At 37.1% G+C, this 16,426-nt stretch overlaps 3 protein-coding genes across 5 annotated transcripts in view; 2 read left to right on the top strand and 1 right to left on the bottom strand.

The window, feature by feature from the left end:
- The window catches only part of cacna2d4b (calcium channel, voltage-dependent, alpha 2/delta subunit 4b), a 32,022-nt gene extending 31,177 nt beyond the window's left edge, over positions 1 to 845 (top strand). For all 3 annotated transcript variants that reach the window (XM_079603108.1, XM_079603109.1, XM_079603107.1), the window contains one exon: positions 28 to 845. In XM_079603108.1, the coding sequence (XP_079459234.1) occupies positions 28 to 120 (93 nt within the window). In that variant the 3' untranslated portion in view covers positions 121 to 845. The remainder of the gene's footprint in view (positions 1 to 27) is intronic.
- samm50 (SAMM50 sorting and assembly machinery component) lies at positions 625 to 4,852 on the bottom strand. Its single transcript, XM_079603112.1, has 15 exons — positions 4,663 to 4,852; positions 4,177 to 4,287; positions 3,978 to 4,079; positions 3,805 to 3,892; positions 3,613 to 3,719; positions 3,393 to 3,523; positions 2,982 to 3,069; positions 2,643 to 2,771; positions 2,486 to 2,557; positions 2,310 to 2,396; positions 2,116 to 2,186; positions 1,973 to 2,040; positions 1,739 to 1,885; positions 1,495 to 1,636; positions 625 to 1,357 (listed from the first exon to the last, which is right to left on the bottom strand). Exons 1-15 carry the CDS (start codon positions 4,681 to 4,683, stop codon positions 1,312 to 1,314), a joined length of 1,410 nt encoding a protein of 469 aa, XP_079459238.1. The 5' UTR covers positions 4,684 to 4,852; the 3' UTR covers positions 625 to 1,311.
- A 190-nt stretch (positions 4,853 to 5,042) lies between these two features.
- efcab6 (EF-hand calcium binding domain 6) lies at positions 5,043 to 16,268 on the top strand. The gene is made up of 31 exons (XM_079603106.1): positions 5,043 to 5,196; positions 6,139 to 6,289; positions 6,392 to 6,612; positions 6,749 to 6,828; positions 6,932 to 7,001; positions 7,082 to 7,218; positions 7,301 to 7,419; positions 7,511 to 7,632; positions 7,717 to 7,865; positions 7,945 to 8,019; positions 8,153 to 8,234; positions 8,316 to 8,489; positions 9,199 to 9,276; positions 9,419 to 9,579; positions 9,648 to 9,740; positions 9,835 to 10,009; positions 10,158 to 10,272; positions 10,368 to 10,486; positions 10,788 to 11,017; positions 11,107 to 11,194; positions 12,106 to 12,224; positions 12,394 to 12,555; positions 12,637 to 12,792; positions 12,888 to 13,098; positions 14,110 to 14,307; positions 14,414 to 14,641; positions 14,890 to 15,090; positions 15,173 to 15,359; positions 15,516 to 15,700; positions 15,784 to 15,933; positions 16,025 to 16,268. The coding sequence occupies exons 1-31, from the start codon at positions 5,167 to 5,169 to the stop codon at positions 16,145 to 16,147; spliced, it is 4,389 nt and encodes a 1,462-aa protein (XP_079459232.1). The 5' UTR covers positions 5,043 to 5,166; the 3' UTR covers positions 16,148 to 16,268.
- The last annotated feature ends 158 nt before the right edge of the window (positions 16,269 to 16,426 follow it).

The following is a 16,426-nucleotide window of genomic DNA, read 5'->3' as shown; positions in this document are numbered from 1 at the left end:
ATATTTTTGTGTATTGTGTTCTTGCAGGAAAATGCCAAGGATTGTGGTGGAGCGTGCAGTATAGCAGTATCTCTCACACTGAACTTCATATGTCTGGCTATCTCATTGGCCCTCCGCTGAAAAAATAAAACTGCCATGACCGCTGTCCCACAGTGGACCCAAGGCACACCAAACGGGGACACTTGATTATCAACTGTGGATCTCTAAGATGAGGAATTCAACCAATAACAGGTTTACATAGAATTTGTTATTACAATTTAAATGGATAGTTTACCCAAAAATGAAAGTCATACTGCTTTGGAACTACATGAAGACTGATGATGACCGAATTGAGTGCACAGCAGTTCTGCCCCCTACTGGACTCACTAAGACACTGCACAGATTATGTTTTTCTCAGTGGGAGCGACAGCGAGAGATATAATCTTAGATTGTCTCATGTGACTTGATGTTATACATCAGTTCTGCTATTCTCTTAATGTTTTTTATAATATGTTTAGGAATACCATGAATGTTTTAAAGCAAATATAGAGCAGTCGCAGCTAAACTGCTGTTTATCTTCATGATGGTTGCTACTTAACGTTTTTCATTGAGACATTTTCTGAAACTCAGTAATGAAAAGCAATTCATGTTGTGTAAGATGGATACAGTTTAATAATTTTTTTTAAAAACAGACTTATATGTGTGTATTTTAGTGTATGTATGTTTATTGATACAATACCAATAGTCTTTAAACATGGCTTGACAATGGTTGAAATGTTTTACGGGAGTACGGAAAATAGCGAATGATGATGGACTTGGTGTTTGTGTGATTAAAAAGTACAGCAAGTGTGAATAATTTCTGAACTTAGAAATTTCTGAATTGTGTTTCTATACACACACACTAATTTACACAAGGGAAGTGACCTTAATAAGCCCATACACCACATAAGCCCATTTATTTTATTTTTAAATATATACACACACACACAATTTATTTTATTATTTAATATATAACAGATTAATAACACGCATGAAACCACAATAAAGGCCAGAGACATTATTTATTGAACACTGACTGTTCTGACAAATAAATATGACAATAAGAGCACTGATGTCCAATATATATTCCCCACTGAAGTGCCAATAAACTTTAAAAAGGATGATTGATTCCTAACAAACGTTACTGGTTTTAGACCATTTAATTTTTTAGCATGTTTGCCAACACTGAAAAATAAACCAACATTACTTTGCAGCTCAAAGTTGAATCGTATGAATATCCTTTATCACAAGTACAAAGTGACAGAAAGCCTTCTTTCCCCGCATTTGGAGGAATCACAGGAATCGGATTCCAGCTCCAAACTGCACTCCATCACATATCCTGAGATACAAAACACATCAGCATGTTATATCAAAAATTCAAAATGAGAGAAGAGAGATGCTAGTAGGCCTACATTAAAAGTGCATCACTTGTGTATTAGTGATTGATAGAGTGTGTGCGATTGTCTGATTGTCTACCTGTCTCCGCTCTGGACACCCATGGGAATGCAATAGTTGAGCTCCAGACGAGCGATGTTGCCCAGACGCAGCACAATGCCCGCTCCATAAGACCAGCGGATACACTCGGCCAGTTTGCTCAGGTGTGCCCTCGGCCCTTCCCCTAGTGGACCATTTAAAGTACAGCAACAAATGTAAGTAAAAACAAAGCATGTTTCATGAAACAAAAAGAGAACATTTTCTCTTCACAGCATTTGTATCTTACCATAGTTGAGGTTACACAAGTTTCCGGCATTGAGGAAGAAATGTGTCCTGAAAAGGTCTCCAAATCCGCCTCGGCCTGGCCTGAATGGAAGAGGGGTGTACAGATGAACCCCTCCAGCCCAATACGCCTCCCCACCGAGGTAATCGCCTGTCACCAAAGTGAGAAAACAAACATTACTCATGAATATATAGATATACAGTATATATACCCTTTGTCAGGGTCAGAGTCATTTACCTTCACTCTGAGGGCCGATGCTGTACATGCTGAAGCCCCTCACGCTGGTCGGACCACCCAAATAGAACCTAAATACACCAAAACCACCATTACTTTGAGTGTTTGTGGGTCTTTCTTACCAAAGACAGAGGGAATTTGCTAACCTGTCAGCAATGCAGGATGGTCTTTCTCCAAGGGGCAGCAACATACCACCCCACAAAGAGGTAGAGAGCACCTAAGAGACACGAAAATCAGCAAACGGAGCCTTGCCAAAGTCTATGTACTATAGTATATTAATGATACTAAATTAACATAGCAACAAACAGACATAAGCAATATTTTTTCCAAAGCATCTTACCGAGTCCCAGAAGAGAGTCTTGTTGAGCTGAATTTCAAAGTCTTCCTTCAGGAATCTGACATCTCCTCCAGTGTAACCTGCCAGTTCCTGACAGACCATACAAATTAAGTCAATAATAACAGTATTTTCATTTTTGGATCAACTATTCCTTTCATGTACAAGGATAGCAAACAAACCTGGTTGATCTTCAGTAAGGCACCTTTTCTTGGAAGGATTGTAGAATTGCGTGTGTCGATGACCATTGCGTGCTGTGAGGAAAACATCATATTCAAAATCAGTTATGAAATATCAATGAGTGTAATAACAAAGCCAAGATATAGAGAATACACGTACAGAAAGAGAGGACTTCAGGGAATGGCCACTCTCCTCTCTGACAGTGAAGGAGGCCGTACGGGCCAAACAACCCAGCTCTCTCCACACACCCTCCCATTTCAAAGTGTGATTTGTCCTCCAGATGGGGAACTGGGGATCATAGATCAAACAATGGGCAATTAGTAAATTAGATCATTTCTTACATATCTACTAAAACTTTAAAAAAATCTACTAAAATTATATTACATAAAATAATATTGGTTTAAAGAGAACATAGAAGCTTTGTAAATAAATAAACGCCTTAATATAAATAAATAAGTCTTGATAAAAATGAATAAATTATCAAAATGAAGTCATTACACTGAACTCTGTGGAGACCCCTCGGTCCGTTTCTCGGAGTGAGCTCCATGGGAACTGCCCCGTGACTTTATACAAGTTAATGGAGAAGCTGAAAGAGTAAGAGAAAGAAATGTGCTTGACTTTAAAGTGCCCCTATTATGCTATTTTAATGGTTCTTCATTTTGATTTTGGTGATCTCCTACAATTGGTTTACATGAATCCAATACATATTATGAATTTTCAGCACTTGTTTATGAACCTACATAGGTTTGTGCAAAAAGTAAGACTGGAATTACCGATGACTAGGGGAATGAACAGGGGAACTTTAATGACTAACTTAAATGACTGACTTGGGCAACATGACATTTATAACAAAAGTAAATGTAATTGTAAATAGAAATAGAAATAGAAATACAATGCCAAGAAACATACTTCCGTTCAAAGTGTCCAGGCTGGGGCTTGAACAATGACAGGCCATATGAAGTTTCCTTAGTCCCATAAGAGAACTGAAAGGTCAGCTTCTCTGCACGGCCAAAAACATTGGGCAATTTCAAACCCAGCACCTGATATCAGATCAGAACCAGAACAACACTTGTAAATTACCTCAGTTTTTCATTGCAGACACGCATGATGCAGATTGTCAGTAGCTCACCATGCTTCCCTCGTTGTTCCCAACCATAGTGTTGTAACTTCCCGTCATTCTTCTCAGCTCCTTCACCTCAAATGTCACATCCAGTCCGTTAGGCAGCGCATCAGTACCTAATGTTTTAAAGTAAATTCAGACTTTAATGCATAATTTTGCTAATTGGTTATTTACTATTGGTTGTTTGCATAATTGTTGTACCTTCAGCAGTGTCAATGACAACTTCGACATGTCTGAATATCCCCAGACGCAAAAGTTTCTGTCTGGCCTCATGGGACTTCTTCATTACCTGTTACAAATTTGTAAATATAAACACAATATTAAATAAATATAGTTAAAATTTTAATATATATATATATATGTATAATACTCACATCAATCAAGTTGTTGGCACGGAAAACATCTGCAATCTCATACGTTAAAATGTCTTCCTTTGTTCTTCCGAGACCATCAATGTGTACATGTTGTACTACAACCTAAACAATTGAAAGATACATATGAAAACCTGATATGAATCTACATTAATGCATATGCAAACAATGGATAGACCAAACACATAAAGATCAATCTTACATCTTTATTTTCCAGAACTTCCTGTTTCTCCTCATGCTCTGGTTCCCCCAGGTCCATGTCATCTGCTTGAACCCCCAGTTCAGGTCCTTGCATAGGAAGGGGGTCCAGACTCTGGGTCAACAGATATGTAGCAGTGAGTAATAGGGTTACAGACCTATTATGTTATTATATTAGCATACTCAAAGACTATGATTTCTCTAATAAATTATCTTAGGATCACATACAATATGTAAAGCGGCAAGAATCGTGCACATATAAAGGCAAGTATTGTGACAGCTATAGTTCGTCAATGTCGATTGCTACATGATTCAGTGTGTAGTGAGAGTGACCGTTTATATGTGCAAAATTGATTTACTATCTTACTGACAATTAATATGGATCAATGTGTAGTACAAAACGTCATCCTGAACTCGGCCTGTCATTCAAAGACTCTATTCAGAGGTCATTGCTTTAGCTTTTCCGATAACTCTGGAAAAATGCGCTTACCCTGGCATGCACGGTCCCCATGTTTAAACACCTGTTTACATTCAAACGTCCCCAAAATGATAATAAACAGAGTTCAATCTAAAACAGGACAATCCGCGGTCTGAGTCTAGCACACTACAATAAACTCCAGGCGGCCGCCATGACACTTGGTAACCACGCCCATCGGGATTCGGGAATGATGATTGGCTGAGGAGGACAGTACAACAACGTCATGTTCGTCTCTATTTTCCTTTAAAAAATATGATAAATTGCAGTTCATGTGTCGATATAAATTAATCTGCACTGCTTATCCGTTGGTATTGTCCTTTTGAAAAAATGTTTTGTGAATTTTTTCGCTTTTTTCAGTAGGCAGGGCCAACGCCTGATTGACAGCCTATCGCCACACCATATCCATGGGAACAGCGGAGCGTCCTCGACTGTGGCTACAAAGGTTGACTGGTTGGCAACACAAGTTGTCGTCTTTAGTTTGGACACCGATGGTCTAAATACGAATTTAACACAAGAATGCGTCCAAGGTCAGCTGTGGGAAGTTGGGTTAGTATGAAGACATTCTACTTACCGGTATATCATTTCTGGAAGAAAAATGGCTAAGTTGAACTAAGTTACCAAGGAAATAGGTTTTCTTATGAGGCTAACGTTACTGGTCCTAATAAAATACTTTCTAATTGTTTCAAGTAATTTAAAAACGTTGTACATTGAGGACTAACATTATAATATATTGTAATATATACAATTTAAAAAATACGAAGGAAATAAATTAAAAAAGAAATCAAAAAGCTATTTCAAAAAAGCTTTACCACTAGGGGTGTAACGTGTAACGATACCCTCATCTCACTATTCCATACCGCGATACTGAACTGACGATATGATATTATTGCTATACTCCAAGACATGTTGGTAAAAGGTTAACAATGTTTTTTTATTGTTGATTTAAATCCTATATTTGGTATTTCATTGGGTGTGAATGAATAGGCTTGGACTTTGTGCTGGTAACCTAATGCACAGGACAATGGTAACTAAATAAAACTAAATAATTAAAATATTCATGATTCTGAAAATCCTGAAATCCTGAATCCTGAAGCTGAAAATCCAGAATTATTTTAGACGAATATGCTTGCACTCTGTCACTGACAGTGACTAGATATATTTTAAATAATGTAGGCCACTTTTTACTGGTAACATTAGACATCCAGCATTATCAGGACCCACAAATATTCCCCCATTGCATTATTATACTATTACATTATTATATAATGTAGGCCTATATATATTATACTACCATTATTATATAATGTAGTATGCTTAATGTAAGGACTGACATTAAACCTGAATTTTTTAAAGCACATAATTTCCATTTTGGGTGAACTATTCGCAATACATATTGTCACTATCCGCATTTTTGTATTGCGATATATTGTGACACAATATGTTGTTACACCCCCATTTACCGCAAAATTTTATATTGGTTATATTCAGGTGTCACAGTCAGCAGAGAGGCCTCAAATCTCTAGCCATATAGATCTGAGGCCTGTAACTCAAGGGCTCACCATCATCCCTAGAGCTAAGAGTTCGTCTCGAACTTCCACAGGAGAATTCTCAAGGAGAAATACTCTCAAATCTGACTCTGGTAGGGTTTGTGCTGTTTATTTTGTTGTTTTTAGTTTGTATCTTGGTAATGATGGAAAAGCATTTCGTTGAGGAGATTTTCTTTTTTATATTCTTTTTACAGCCTCTTCTGTGCAGTCGGTGGCAGATGAGAACCTTTCTTTGGTGGACATTGAGAACATACTCTTGGAGAGACTCAAAGACAGAAAAGATGACTTGAAGGTTGCTTTTGAAGCCTTTGACCAAGAAGGGAACAAAAGCGTCACCAAAGGAGAGTTCAGACGTGTCATTGAGGGCTTTCTGGTTCCGCTCACCGAGTCTCAGTTTGAGGGTCTGTTGGCTGAGGTGTGTTCGTTTAGAATTACAACAGTCACCACTTTCAGTGCACGTATTGTTATTTTGTGGTACGAAGGCAGTGGTTTTTCATCTTAAATGTTTAATATTCTCACTTATTTCAACTTCATTCAAATATTTATATTAGCTTGACTTAAGAGAAAATGGAACAATTCGCTATATGGAGTTTTTCAGAAGATACTGCAAGGTTTCATCTGCTGTGGGCAGGTAATATATGCTTTTTTAGATATTTTCTCAATTATTGTATTTCCTTATTTTATTTTTTATTTTATATTTTTATATACATATACGATATATTATCTCTTAACAGAATCCCATCCAGGAGTGGAAGTTACAGAAACGTGTCACTCGGAGAACTACAGTGTCGTCTGAAAGATAAGGTGCGGGTGATAAGGTTTGCATTTTATTTAAATATTTGCCTGATGCTAGTGTGTAATATCCATGATTCTCATCATTCCAGATCGGAGGCAACTTGAAAAACATCACCAGGGCTTTTCGGCTGTTTGACTACAACAGTGATGGACAGATCCAGCAACATGAGCTGCGTAAAGTGCTAGAAGGATACTGCTTTCCCATGAGTCAGCTGGAATTCCACAGGTCCTAATGGAACTCTTCTGATGTGTTAGCCTATTGTTTTTCCCAGAATGCTAAGTGTTTTGTGTCTATGTCTTACCTCCAGACTATGGTCACATTACAGCGTGAATAATGCTGACACAATATCTTACAAGGAGTTTCTTGAGCAGCTTGGTGTTGACTGTGAAAACTATAGAAAAATTGCACCAGATTCAGTACAACTGGGTACCGTTATTCAAAATAAATTATGTAATATAAAAGTGACAATAATAAAATAATGCAATATATGTCAATTGTTTTTCTTTTCTTTTTTTAGCACTGAATTGGGATGCTGTCAGTCGCACTACAACAAGACCTAAAAGTAAGACAAGCGTAAGGTCTTTTTCAGGCAAACCCAGGGACACCTTGGATGAAGTCCAGACCAGGTTTTTGAGTAAAGTGAGTATGACGGATTATTTTTTCATCTCATATATATGAGCATTTCATTCAAATCAGTTTTCTAATTTGATTGCCAATTTACAGATCAAGAAAAATGATAGCCTTGTTGAAAAAGCTCTGCAGGCATTTGACATCACAGACAGTGGGTTTGTCTCCCAAGAGAATCTCAGATCTGTCCTCAGCAATTTCCTCTTTCCCATGGATGATATTATATTCAGAGAGTTATTAAACAGGTATGAGATTTTACATATTGTTTATGCATTTACCTGATTGCAGTTCTGAAATTCATCTAGTGATCATTTACTGTCACAGATTTGGAGTGAGCAACACAGAGCCTGTGCAATGGAGAAGATTTCTTGGATTGTTCAAAGATGACATACCTGCACAGTAAGTTGGCCATACAGTTATTGTTTTGGTCCTATAAATCAATATTATTTACAACACACTACTGCAATATGTTGAAGTATATATATATATGTAGTTTTGATTACCAGTACATTAATATTTTGTAATGTCTCAGAAAAGATTCTGCTCCAGCAACTCCAGAATCATGGAGTATTGAAGCAATTCTACCAAGACTACGTCAGCATGTACTTAATCAGGTATGTTTTGTGATTCAGAATTTTTTTTAATTGTGCACTTTAAATCACAACTATTCACAATAATGATCATTGTTTCTGCAGAACAGAACAGGTTTCATCAGTAGAGATGAACTATACAGGGCCCTGGAGAGTCTGAATTTCCATCTTACCAATGAGCAGTTCACAGCTCTTGTTGATGTCTTGGATGTGGAACATACAGATGTCATAAATTACCAACAATTCCTGGACTTCCTCCATCACCAAAGGCCAATCGAAGTATAATAACGTTTAACATTTTTTTTTTTTAGGACAATTAAGCTCAATTTAATTTACCCAATTCTCATTACTGCAAAATGTGTGTGTGTATATATATATATAATGTAGTATACATATGAAAATATAAAAACAATATAAATACATTTTATAAATATAAAAATTATAATTATAAATTAAAATTTTAAAATTACAATGCAGGTGAATTTTAGGACGAGTTGTCTGGGACACATTTCAACCTAAACATCTTTTTTAAATCTAATAACAAATATTGAAATGTTATTAGGACCCTTTGGATTTTTGCATTGGGACATTTATTTTTATGACAATTAAGCTTATTTTACCCAATTCTCATTACTGCATAATACAAAAAATATTTCCCAATCTGATTACTGTAACATAAAAAAATTCAAATGCAATTTTTTTTAAACTCTCAAAGATTATAAAAAAAAAAAAAAAAAAATCATTACAAAATATATATTGCAATGAGAATCATTACAAAATACTAAGAGAGACATTACTGTAATACAGGTTGATGGGTACCTAATACAGTATGTCCTAAAAAGTGTCCAAAATAGTGAATTTGTTTTTCTTTATGCAAAATATAATTTCTTATTATTTTTCATGATAGGTTTTGAGAGATTCTCCCATATAGAGGTTATTCGAATTAAAATGAATCTAAAAATAACCCTGTTCTGTGCATTAATTCCAGCAGACACCAAAGCTCAATAAAAAGGCTACAGCGTGGGTTAACACATTGCCTTCCACAGCAACAACAACATGGAACGCAGTAAGTAACCTGCAAAGTAACTTTACAGTATTGTTTATATTTGTTGTGTATAAAGCTTGCTTATTCACCACTAGGATATCTAAGAATGATAAAAATTAATCACTTGCCAATACTAGTTCTTTTACATACATGATTTCTACAGGTCGAAGGGATTTTGAAGGAGAAGCTTTCTGAGAACTATGACATGTTAATCGAATCTATCACCAACACCACCCAAAACCAGAGTGACATAATCCCACCAGAAGACCTCAGGAGATTGATCCAACAATACGGACTACCACTGTCTGAATCCCACTTCAGCAAGTGAGTCTCACTTCTCTGCCCTCAGCCTTACCTCTGGATACTGACTAATTTCCCCTATTTCTGTCAAGGCTCTGTGAACCATTTTTGGAGGGTGGAGGTGTGAACTACAAGCTGTTTTTGACAAGATTGGGTGTTCTGGAGGGCATCAGTATCAGTGAGAGGTCTGTCAATGAACATGAGAAGTGATATGCATGCAACACTCTGTCCTGATGAGGAACATATGCTAAATGGTTTTGTGGTATACTATTACTACAGGAAGGAAAAGGAACATGAAGCGTCCATGTTGAACATAAAAGCAGAAGCAGTAAAAGATGTTGTCCTGAGGAAACTCAAGGACAGGTTTCAGAGGCGTGGGATGACCCTTCAGGACTATCTGATGTCCACCAGGAAAAGCTCAACAGCAGCGCTCACTCTGAGACATTTCTGTAAGGTATGGCCTGAGATCTGCTCACACTTTTTGTTTATATTTTGGTTAATCTCATTACTGGTACTATAATTCTGGTTGCAACATTCATGCAACAATGGGTTGTCTGAAACAATGGGTTCTTTACATTGATTCATGTCACTCTTGATTTTAGATTCTGGATGATTGTGGTATTTTCCTGGACGGACCCCAGTTTCAGATGCTTATTGTGTCCCTTGGTTTTAATTTGGGTCCGATTTCTGTTACTGACTTTCTGGCCAAATTTGAAGGTTTGATATTTCACAACACACACACTGTTTTCTTAACACAAACATATGGCACAAACTGGTAAGACATATTTTTTTCTCATTTCTCTTCACCACAGAAATAACAATACCAGAAAAGGACAAAGATAGACAGACAAAAAATGTGCAAACTTCCACACTTTTGACTGCAGAGGATTGTCTAGGTCAGCTCAAAAAGAGGATCAAGGAATATCATGGGGTAATAAAGCAACAGATCATTCTACTTATTTACTTATAAAATAAAATAATTGTAAAACGCACACATACAGTATATGTTTATGTACATATGTATACTTATTAGCAATGCAATGAGTTTCATAAAAAAAGTGTCTAAATACATATTAGGCCACTGTATATTATATTTTCATGAGGCTTACCAACGACCAGGTAATTTCGAGTACACTCTCATGTTAGGCTAAGTACTTAAAAACTACACTATTCATGTTGCGGTAGAATATGTCCCACTGCTTAAGACATTTTTCCCTCGCTTTTGTTTGCAGGATGCTCTGACCGCTTTCCGTCTCATGGACAAGAACCGAGATGGTATAGTTAATCAGAATGACTTCAGGACTCTGTTTGACAGCCTGATGTTTGTAACCCAAGAGCGAGAGTATCGGAGATTGCTCGAAATGTTGGACCTTACGCCTGGCGCCACACTCAACTACTCTGAGTTTCACAACAAAGTCCTCTCCAGTGGCAAGATGAAATCACATCAAAATGATAACACCTTGTAAGAACCTTTTACTTCTCTGGAATTAATCGTTATATTTATCTTAGGTGTTTTTGTAAAGCTAACAGCTCCGAATTCATGTTTTTCAGACGAGACGGGTGTCTTGATAATGCATGTGACCAAGTTCATGACTATCTAGCAGCCATTGCACACAAAAGACCTTCAGAGCTCTCAAAGGTAATCTCCATCCTGTACTGCTTACTGAAAAGGGCACTTTTTGGTAGTGATGAAACTGCTTCATGAAGCTTATAAACCTTTACGAATCTTTTGTTTCGAATCAGTGGGTTGGAGCGTGCATCAAACTGCCAAAGTCATGTGATTTCATGCGATCTGTGTGAACCATAGGTGTGAACCAATGAATCATGCGGATTCACTGAGGATTCGCATGTTCCCCAGCAGTGAACCATTGAACAAGTGTCTATAGGTTTTACCTGATCTCTGATCAGTTTGTAGACATTTTAATTAGACATTAGTATAATTAAAAGGAATAATAATAGTTAATAGTCTTTTATTGGCCTATTTAGCTGAGCAATGGAACAAACAAAACAAGCTCTGAAAATTGAGAAAAGAACACTTACATTGTACAGATACTTAATATTTAATCGGATGATTGGTTTATTGCATTTATAAAAAAGATTTTACTTTCAATAAATTTACTTTACATTTTTGTTGCATTTACACTGTTCTGACCAGCAGGGGTCACCAGTATGTGGCGCTTCAAAACAGTGAATCATTTTGCGAAGCAATTGGTTCAATTTATTCGAAGCGATTCTCCCATCATTACTTTTTGGTGCTATATGGCAGCTGTCTTGGACGTACGCTGACACCTGTGGTCTGGATATAGCATAATACAAAAATATAGCAATGTGTAGACATCAGTATAGAAATGCATTATAAGCAGTCAGCCATGTTTATAGCAATATGTGTTTATTTTTAGCAAGATAAACTGAGCAGTATTTGACTGATCATGTGAACTCAAAATGGCGGCTCCCACGAGGAGACCCCTCCATGTAAAAACGTTTTAATGAGATAAAAATGAATGAGTGCTCTTTTAAACTAAACTTTGCACTTAATAATTGTGTTGACAGGTCTTTTGCCAGTTGGGTGACAATGGTGAAAGCATCATGACCAAAAATGATCTAAAGCAGATGCTTTTTAAATACTCCATGCCTGTCACACCACATGAGTTTGAAAAACTCTGGTGCAGGTAAGCAACTTCATTTAGTTTATTTCACTTTAATGTGTGTATGAGTTCCTCAATGCATTTAACAGCTGATCCAGAATCAGGATTAGCATGGCATTAACTAAAATACATAAATGGCAAAGTTCAAGATGTCTGATATCTGCTGTAAATAAAACTTAACACTCTCACACAGATATGATGAGGAGGGGAAGGGCTTCCTCGCTCAGACAGAGTTTTTAAGAAGGCTTAAAGCCGCATCAGATGAAGACAGTCAGTCGGACGCTTTACAGGAGCAGCTCACAGAAAGGGTGATGTCCACAACACCTGATCTAGAGGTTATGCTACAAAATCTTAGGTGAGAATGGTCTCTCTCAAAATTGCAGACGAAAACACTCTCCTCATACATAGTGTTACATGAATCTATCTGTGTTTGAAGGAAGTGGATCGGGAGTGACTTTGAGAGTGTGAGCGGAAGCCTTGTGGTTCTGGATAAAAACAAAGATGGTTACGTGACTGTGACAGACTTGCTCTCTCTCCTGCACAGAAATGGCTTTCAACTAACAGAAACACAGCTCACATGTCTACTGAACCTGTAACCCTCCATTACAGACATGCTCCTTTACTCAAAACGTGATAAGTGTTGTCAGCCACTGCATTCTTCTTCTTCTGTTCTCTTGATTTTTTTAGCCTTGGCTTTGATGCTTGTCTGAAGGAGCTGCCTTACCTTGATTTCCTAAAACATCTCACTGGACCTCCAGTCTCGAGTAGGACTGCAGTTGACCCTCCTCAAACTATGGGTTCTCCAGAACCAGAGGAGGATGTTGAGGAGCTGAGCCCAGACAGAGCCATACAGAGAGTCAAGGAGCTGATTACTGCTTCCTCAGATACTCTCTACAAGGTACAGACTATTTATAAAATATATTAATACTGCTACAGAGATTTTGTCACTTTCTGCATAAAACAAAAAACAACAACACAAAAGACGACAAAAGAGCGGTGTGAAAACACCCTTCACCACTCTCATTACTAATACATTTTTCTAATTTCACAAAATAAAATAAGATATTTGACAAAATCTTGAAGAGAAAATGGATGTTCCAATTCCATATTCTAATAAAAAAAAATGAAGAATCGGTTAGATTTTTATTTTTTATTTTATTCAGTAAGGATGCATTAAATTGATCAATTATAATATTGACGAAGATTTCTGTTTCAATCAAATGGTGTTACTTTGAACTTTCTATTCATCAAAGACTCCTGAAAAAAAATATTAAAAATATTAACATTGAAATAAGAAATGGTTCTTGAGCGCCAAACAGGGTTATTAAAGTTAAATTAAACTAAAGCCTTGAAAAACATTTTTGCTGCATGAATTAAAATATGTATAATATTGAAATTAAATGTAAAAACCTTAAACATATTTTTTATTTTAGCTAATTATCAAGGCTACATTTCTCATTTTCATATAGTTTAACTAAATATACTAAAATGACTAAAACTGAAATAATAATATAAAAACTATACAGATATTTAAAAAAACTAAATAAAATGACTAAAACTTGAACGAAAATTTAATGAATTCAATCTAAAATTAAAAATATTAAAAACTATAATAATATCTAAATGATAATAAAATAACACCAGAATTTGCATTTTCTGAATGATCATGTGACACTGAAGACTGGAGTAATCGCTGCTGAAAAGTCAGCTAGAATAAAATAGAAAATAGTTCTTTTAAATTGTAATAATATTTCACAATATAACTGTTTTACTGTATTTTCGATCCAATAAATGCAGGTTTGATGAGCATAAGAGACTTCTTTTAAAAACACTGGTAAATCGTTCTGATCCCAAACGTTAGATTTTTTTTAAATCATAAAAAAACTGCTCCCGTGTTTTGCTTTTCTAGGCCTTCTCTGCATTTGATAAGACTGGAGATGGTATGATACCGCAAACAGAGTTTCGGCAAGTGCTGGACCATTTCTGCATGCGTCTCTCAGATGTACACTTCAGGAGGTTGCTGTCTGATATGAGACTGAGTGAAGGAGAGGAGATTATGGTTGACTGGAAGAATTTCCTCCAAGTCTTCAACCTCCACACTCAAGAGGTCAGAAATTGTTTTTACTTTTTGCACACTATCAAATCACCATAATGTAGAATGGTCTTAGTTGCATATGGTGTATATTAAAATGGCTATTCCTTAAATCTAACAGACAGCAGATGAATGGCTGAAGAAAATCCACAAGATGCGTTTTCCTAATCAGACCCGACCTTTAGTCATCTCTGACATTTTGAGGCGGATACAGGAGGTTGTGTCGGCCCGCATGTACACTATAACAAAGGAGATAGTAGACCTCGACTACGCCAATATAAACACAATCTCCAAAATGGACTTTAAGACCATTTGTGATCGTCACTTCATGAGGCTTACCGACGACCAGGTAATTTCCAGTACACTCAAAAATAAAGGTTCCAAGAGACGGTTTCCACAGCAATCCCATAGAAGAACCATTTTGGTTCCCCAAAAGAACTAAGTGTGATGAACATTTTAACAATCTAAAGAACCTTTTAAATGAAAAGGTTCTTAATGGAACCATAGCTGCCAATAAAGAACCTTTATTCAAGAGTGTACCACATAAACATCTTTAATAGTTCCTTCAATTGCTTGAAACACAATCAACTCTTTCAGTTTCAAAGCCTGTGGGAAATCCTACCAGTTAACGGCTTCGGAAACCTGGAATATCGAGAGTTTCTGAAAAAGTTCAGCGGAGAACAGAAAGGCCTGGAAAAGGTTGCTAAATCATTACCAGGCTCAGCAAGATCAACACTGGAGAGACCAGCACCCCTCAGACGCCCCAAAACAGCACCTTGCACCTTTACACGCTCTATGGTACAGTGCATTACTTGCTTGATTCGCTGATATTGGGTGTTTCCTGTCTCCAAGTGTCTCCAGTGTCATTTGTATCTCGCAGCCTTCAGTCTCCGAGCGGCTTCAGAGGCCCTTCACGGCGGGCAGAAGGTCCACGCCACTGCTGAACTGTGAGGATGTGGAGATGAAGGTGCGTTCCAGGATCCAGGACTGTTGGAGGCACATCCAGAGGAGATGCAGGCACGCGGACCCTGACAGAACAGGGGAGATCGATGTGGAGATATTCCTAGGTACATGTTTGAGGGCCTGATTTATTTCCATTTATCAGTCACTGCACATTTCAACCATACAATACACGGCAATAATTGGGAAATGACAATAGAATCATTGCCATGTATTGTCACAATGCTGTCTGGAAATGGTGAATTTGAACTGATGCTTTGCAGAGATACTCCAGGGCCTCCATATTGAGCTGAGTCCCCCTGAGTTTGAGCAGCTGGCTGTCAAATATGACATCAAAAACAGCGGACGTCTCTCTTACCCGGAGTTCCTACGGCACTTTGTGCTCATGTTCAGCCCTCAGGTCAACACTTCATCCAACAGACTCAAACTGCAGCCCCCCACGGCACCAGTGAGTTCACTGCGATTACAGCACATCTTGAGCGGTTATAGGCCAGTGTAGTTCATCCAGCATTTTCTGACTTCCTCCTTTAGATGAGTCCCGGTCCACTTAGTGGTCAGTGTGTTGAAGCCATGCTGAGAATCTCCAGGCCTATCCAGCTCGTCTGGAGGCAGATGAGGCAAAGATTCACCTCCTTTGACAAAGAACGCACTGGAAAGATCTCTCTTCAGGACTTTAGAAAGGTACAAGGCACTATTTTACACTCTAAAAAACACTTTTCAGTCCACGTCCTGTATTTAATCATGCAACTTTTTGGATTATTCTTTTTTTTAGGTTCTGAGACAGTACAGCGTGAATCTGTCAGAGGAAGAATTCTTTCATTTCACATCTTTTTTTGACAGTAACCTCTCAGGGAAGATTGCATACAATGATTTTCTGCGCATTTTCCTAAAATGAGCGCAGTTTCCTTTCTTTATTAGTTTTGAGTGTCATATTGCTCTGCTTAAGCTGCACTGATGTCACAAATGTTTTCATAAAAAATAAACAGATTATTGTGATCCTTTATTTCTGTTGTTTTTATTCATAAGCAATATAATGTAATCATAATATATCATATTTTTAATAAAACATTTATAAATGTAAAAAAATAAAAAATTTAAGTGCTTAAAAAAACAATCATTGCTTTCTAGATCACTAATGTTTTGACAAGAAAATCACTTGCAATGCCCTCACCAT

Source organism: Phoxinus phoxinus (assembly GCF_949152265.1).
Source record: "Phoxinus phoxinus genome assembly, chromosome: 25".
Classification (NCBI taxonomy): domain Eukaryota; kingdom Metazoa; phylum Chordata; class Actinopteri; order Cypriniformes; family Leuciscidae; genus Phoxinus; species Phoxinus phoxinus.
The sequence above is the reverse complement of the archived record's forward strand: the minus strand, read 5'-3'. Positions and strand labels throughout refer to the sequence as shown.

Excerpts from the sequence above, each read along its gene's own strand:
- samm50 (XM_079603112.1), bottom strand. The coding sequence starts at position 4,683 with ATGGGGACCGTGCATGCCAGG. Across the intron at positions 3,070-3,392 it reads CCTGGACACTTTGAACGGAA|CTTCTCCATTAACTTGTATA; the intron begins GTATGTTTCTTG and ends TTACTCTTTCAG. Across the intron at positions 2,041-2,115 it reads CCATCCTGCATTGCTGACAG|GTTCTATTTGGGTGGTCCGA; the intron begins GTTAGCAAATTC and ends TGGTGTATTTAG.
- efcab6 (XM_079603106.1), top strand. The coding sequence starts at position 5,167 with ATGCGTCCAAGGTCAGCTGTGGGAAGTTGG. Across the intron at positions 6,290-6,391 it reads TACTCTCAAATCTGACTCTG|CCTCTTCTGTGCAGTCGGTG; the intron begins GTAGGGTTTGTG and ends TTCTTTTTACAG. Across the intron at positions 12,556-12,636 it reads GTTATGCTACAAAATCTTAG|GAAGTGGATCGGGAGTGACT; the intron begins GTGAGAATGGTC and ends CTGTGTTTGAAG.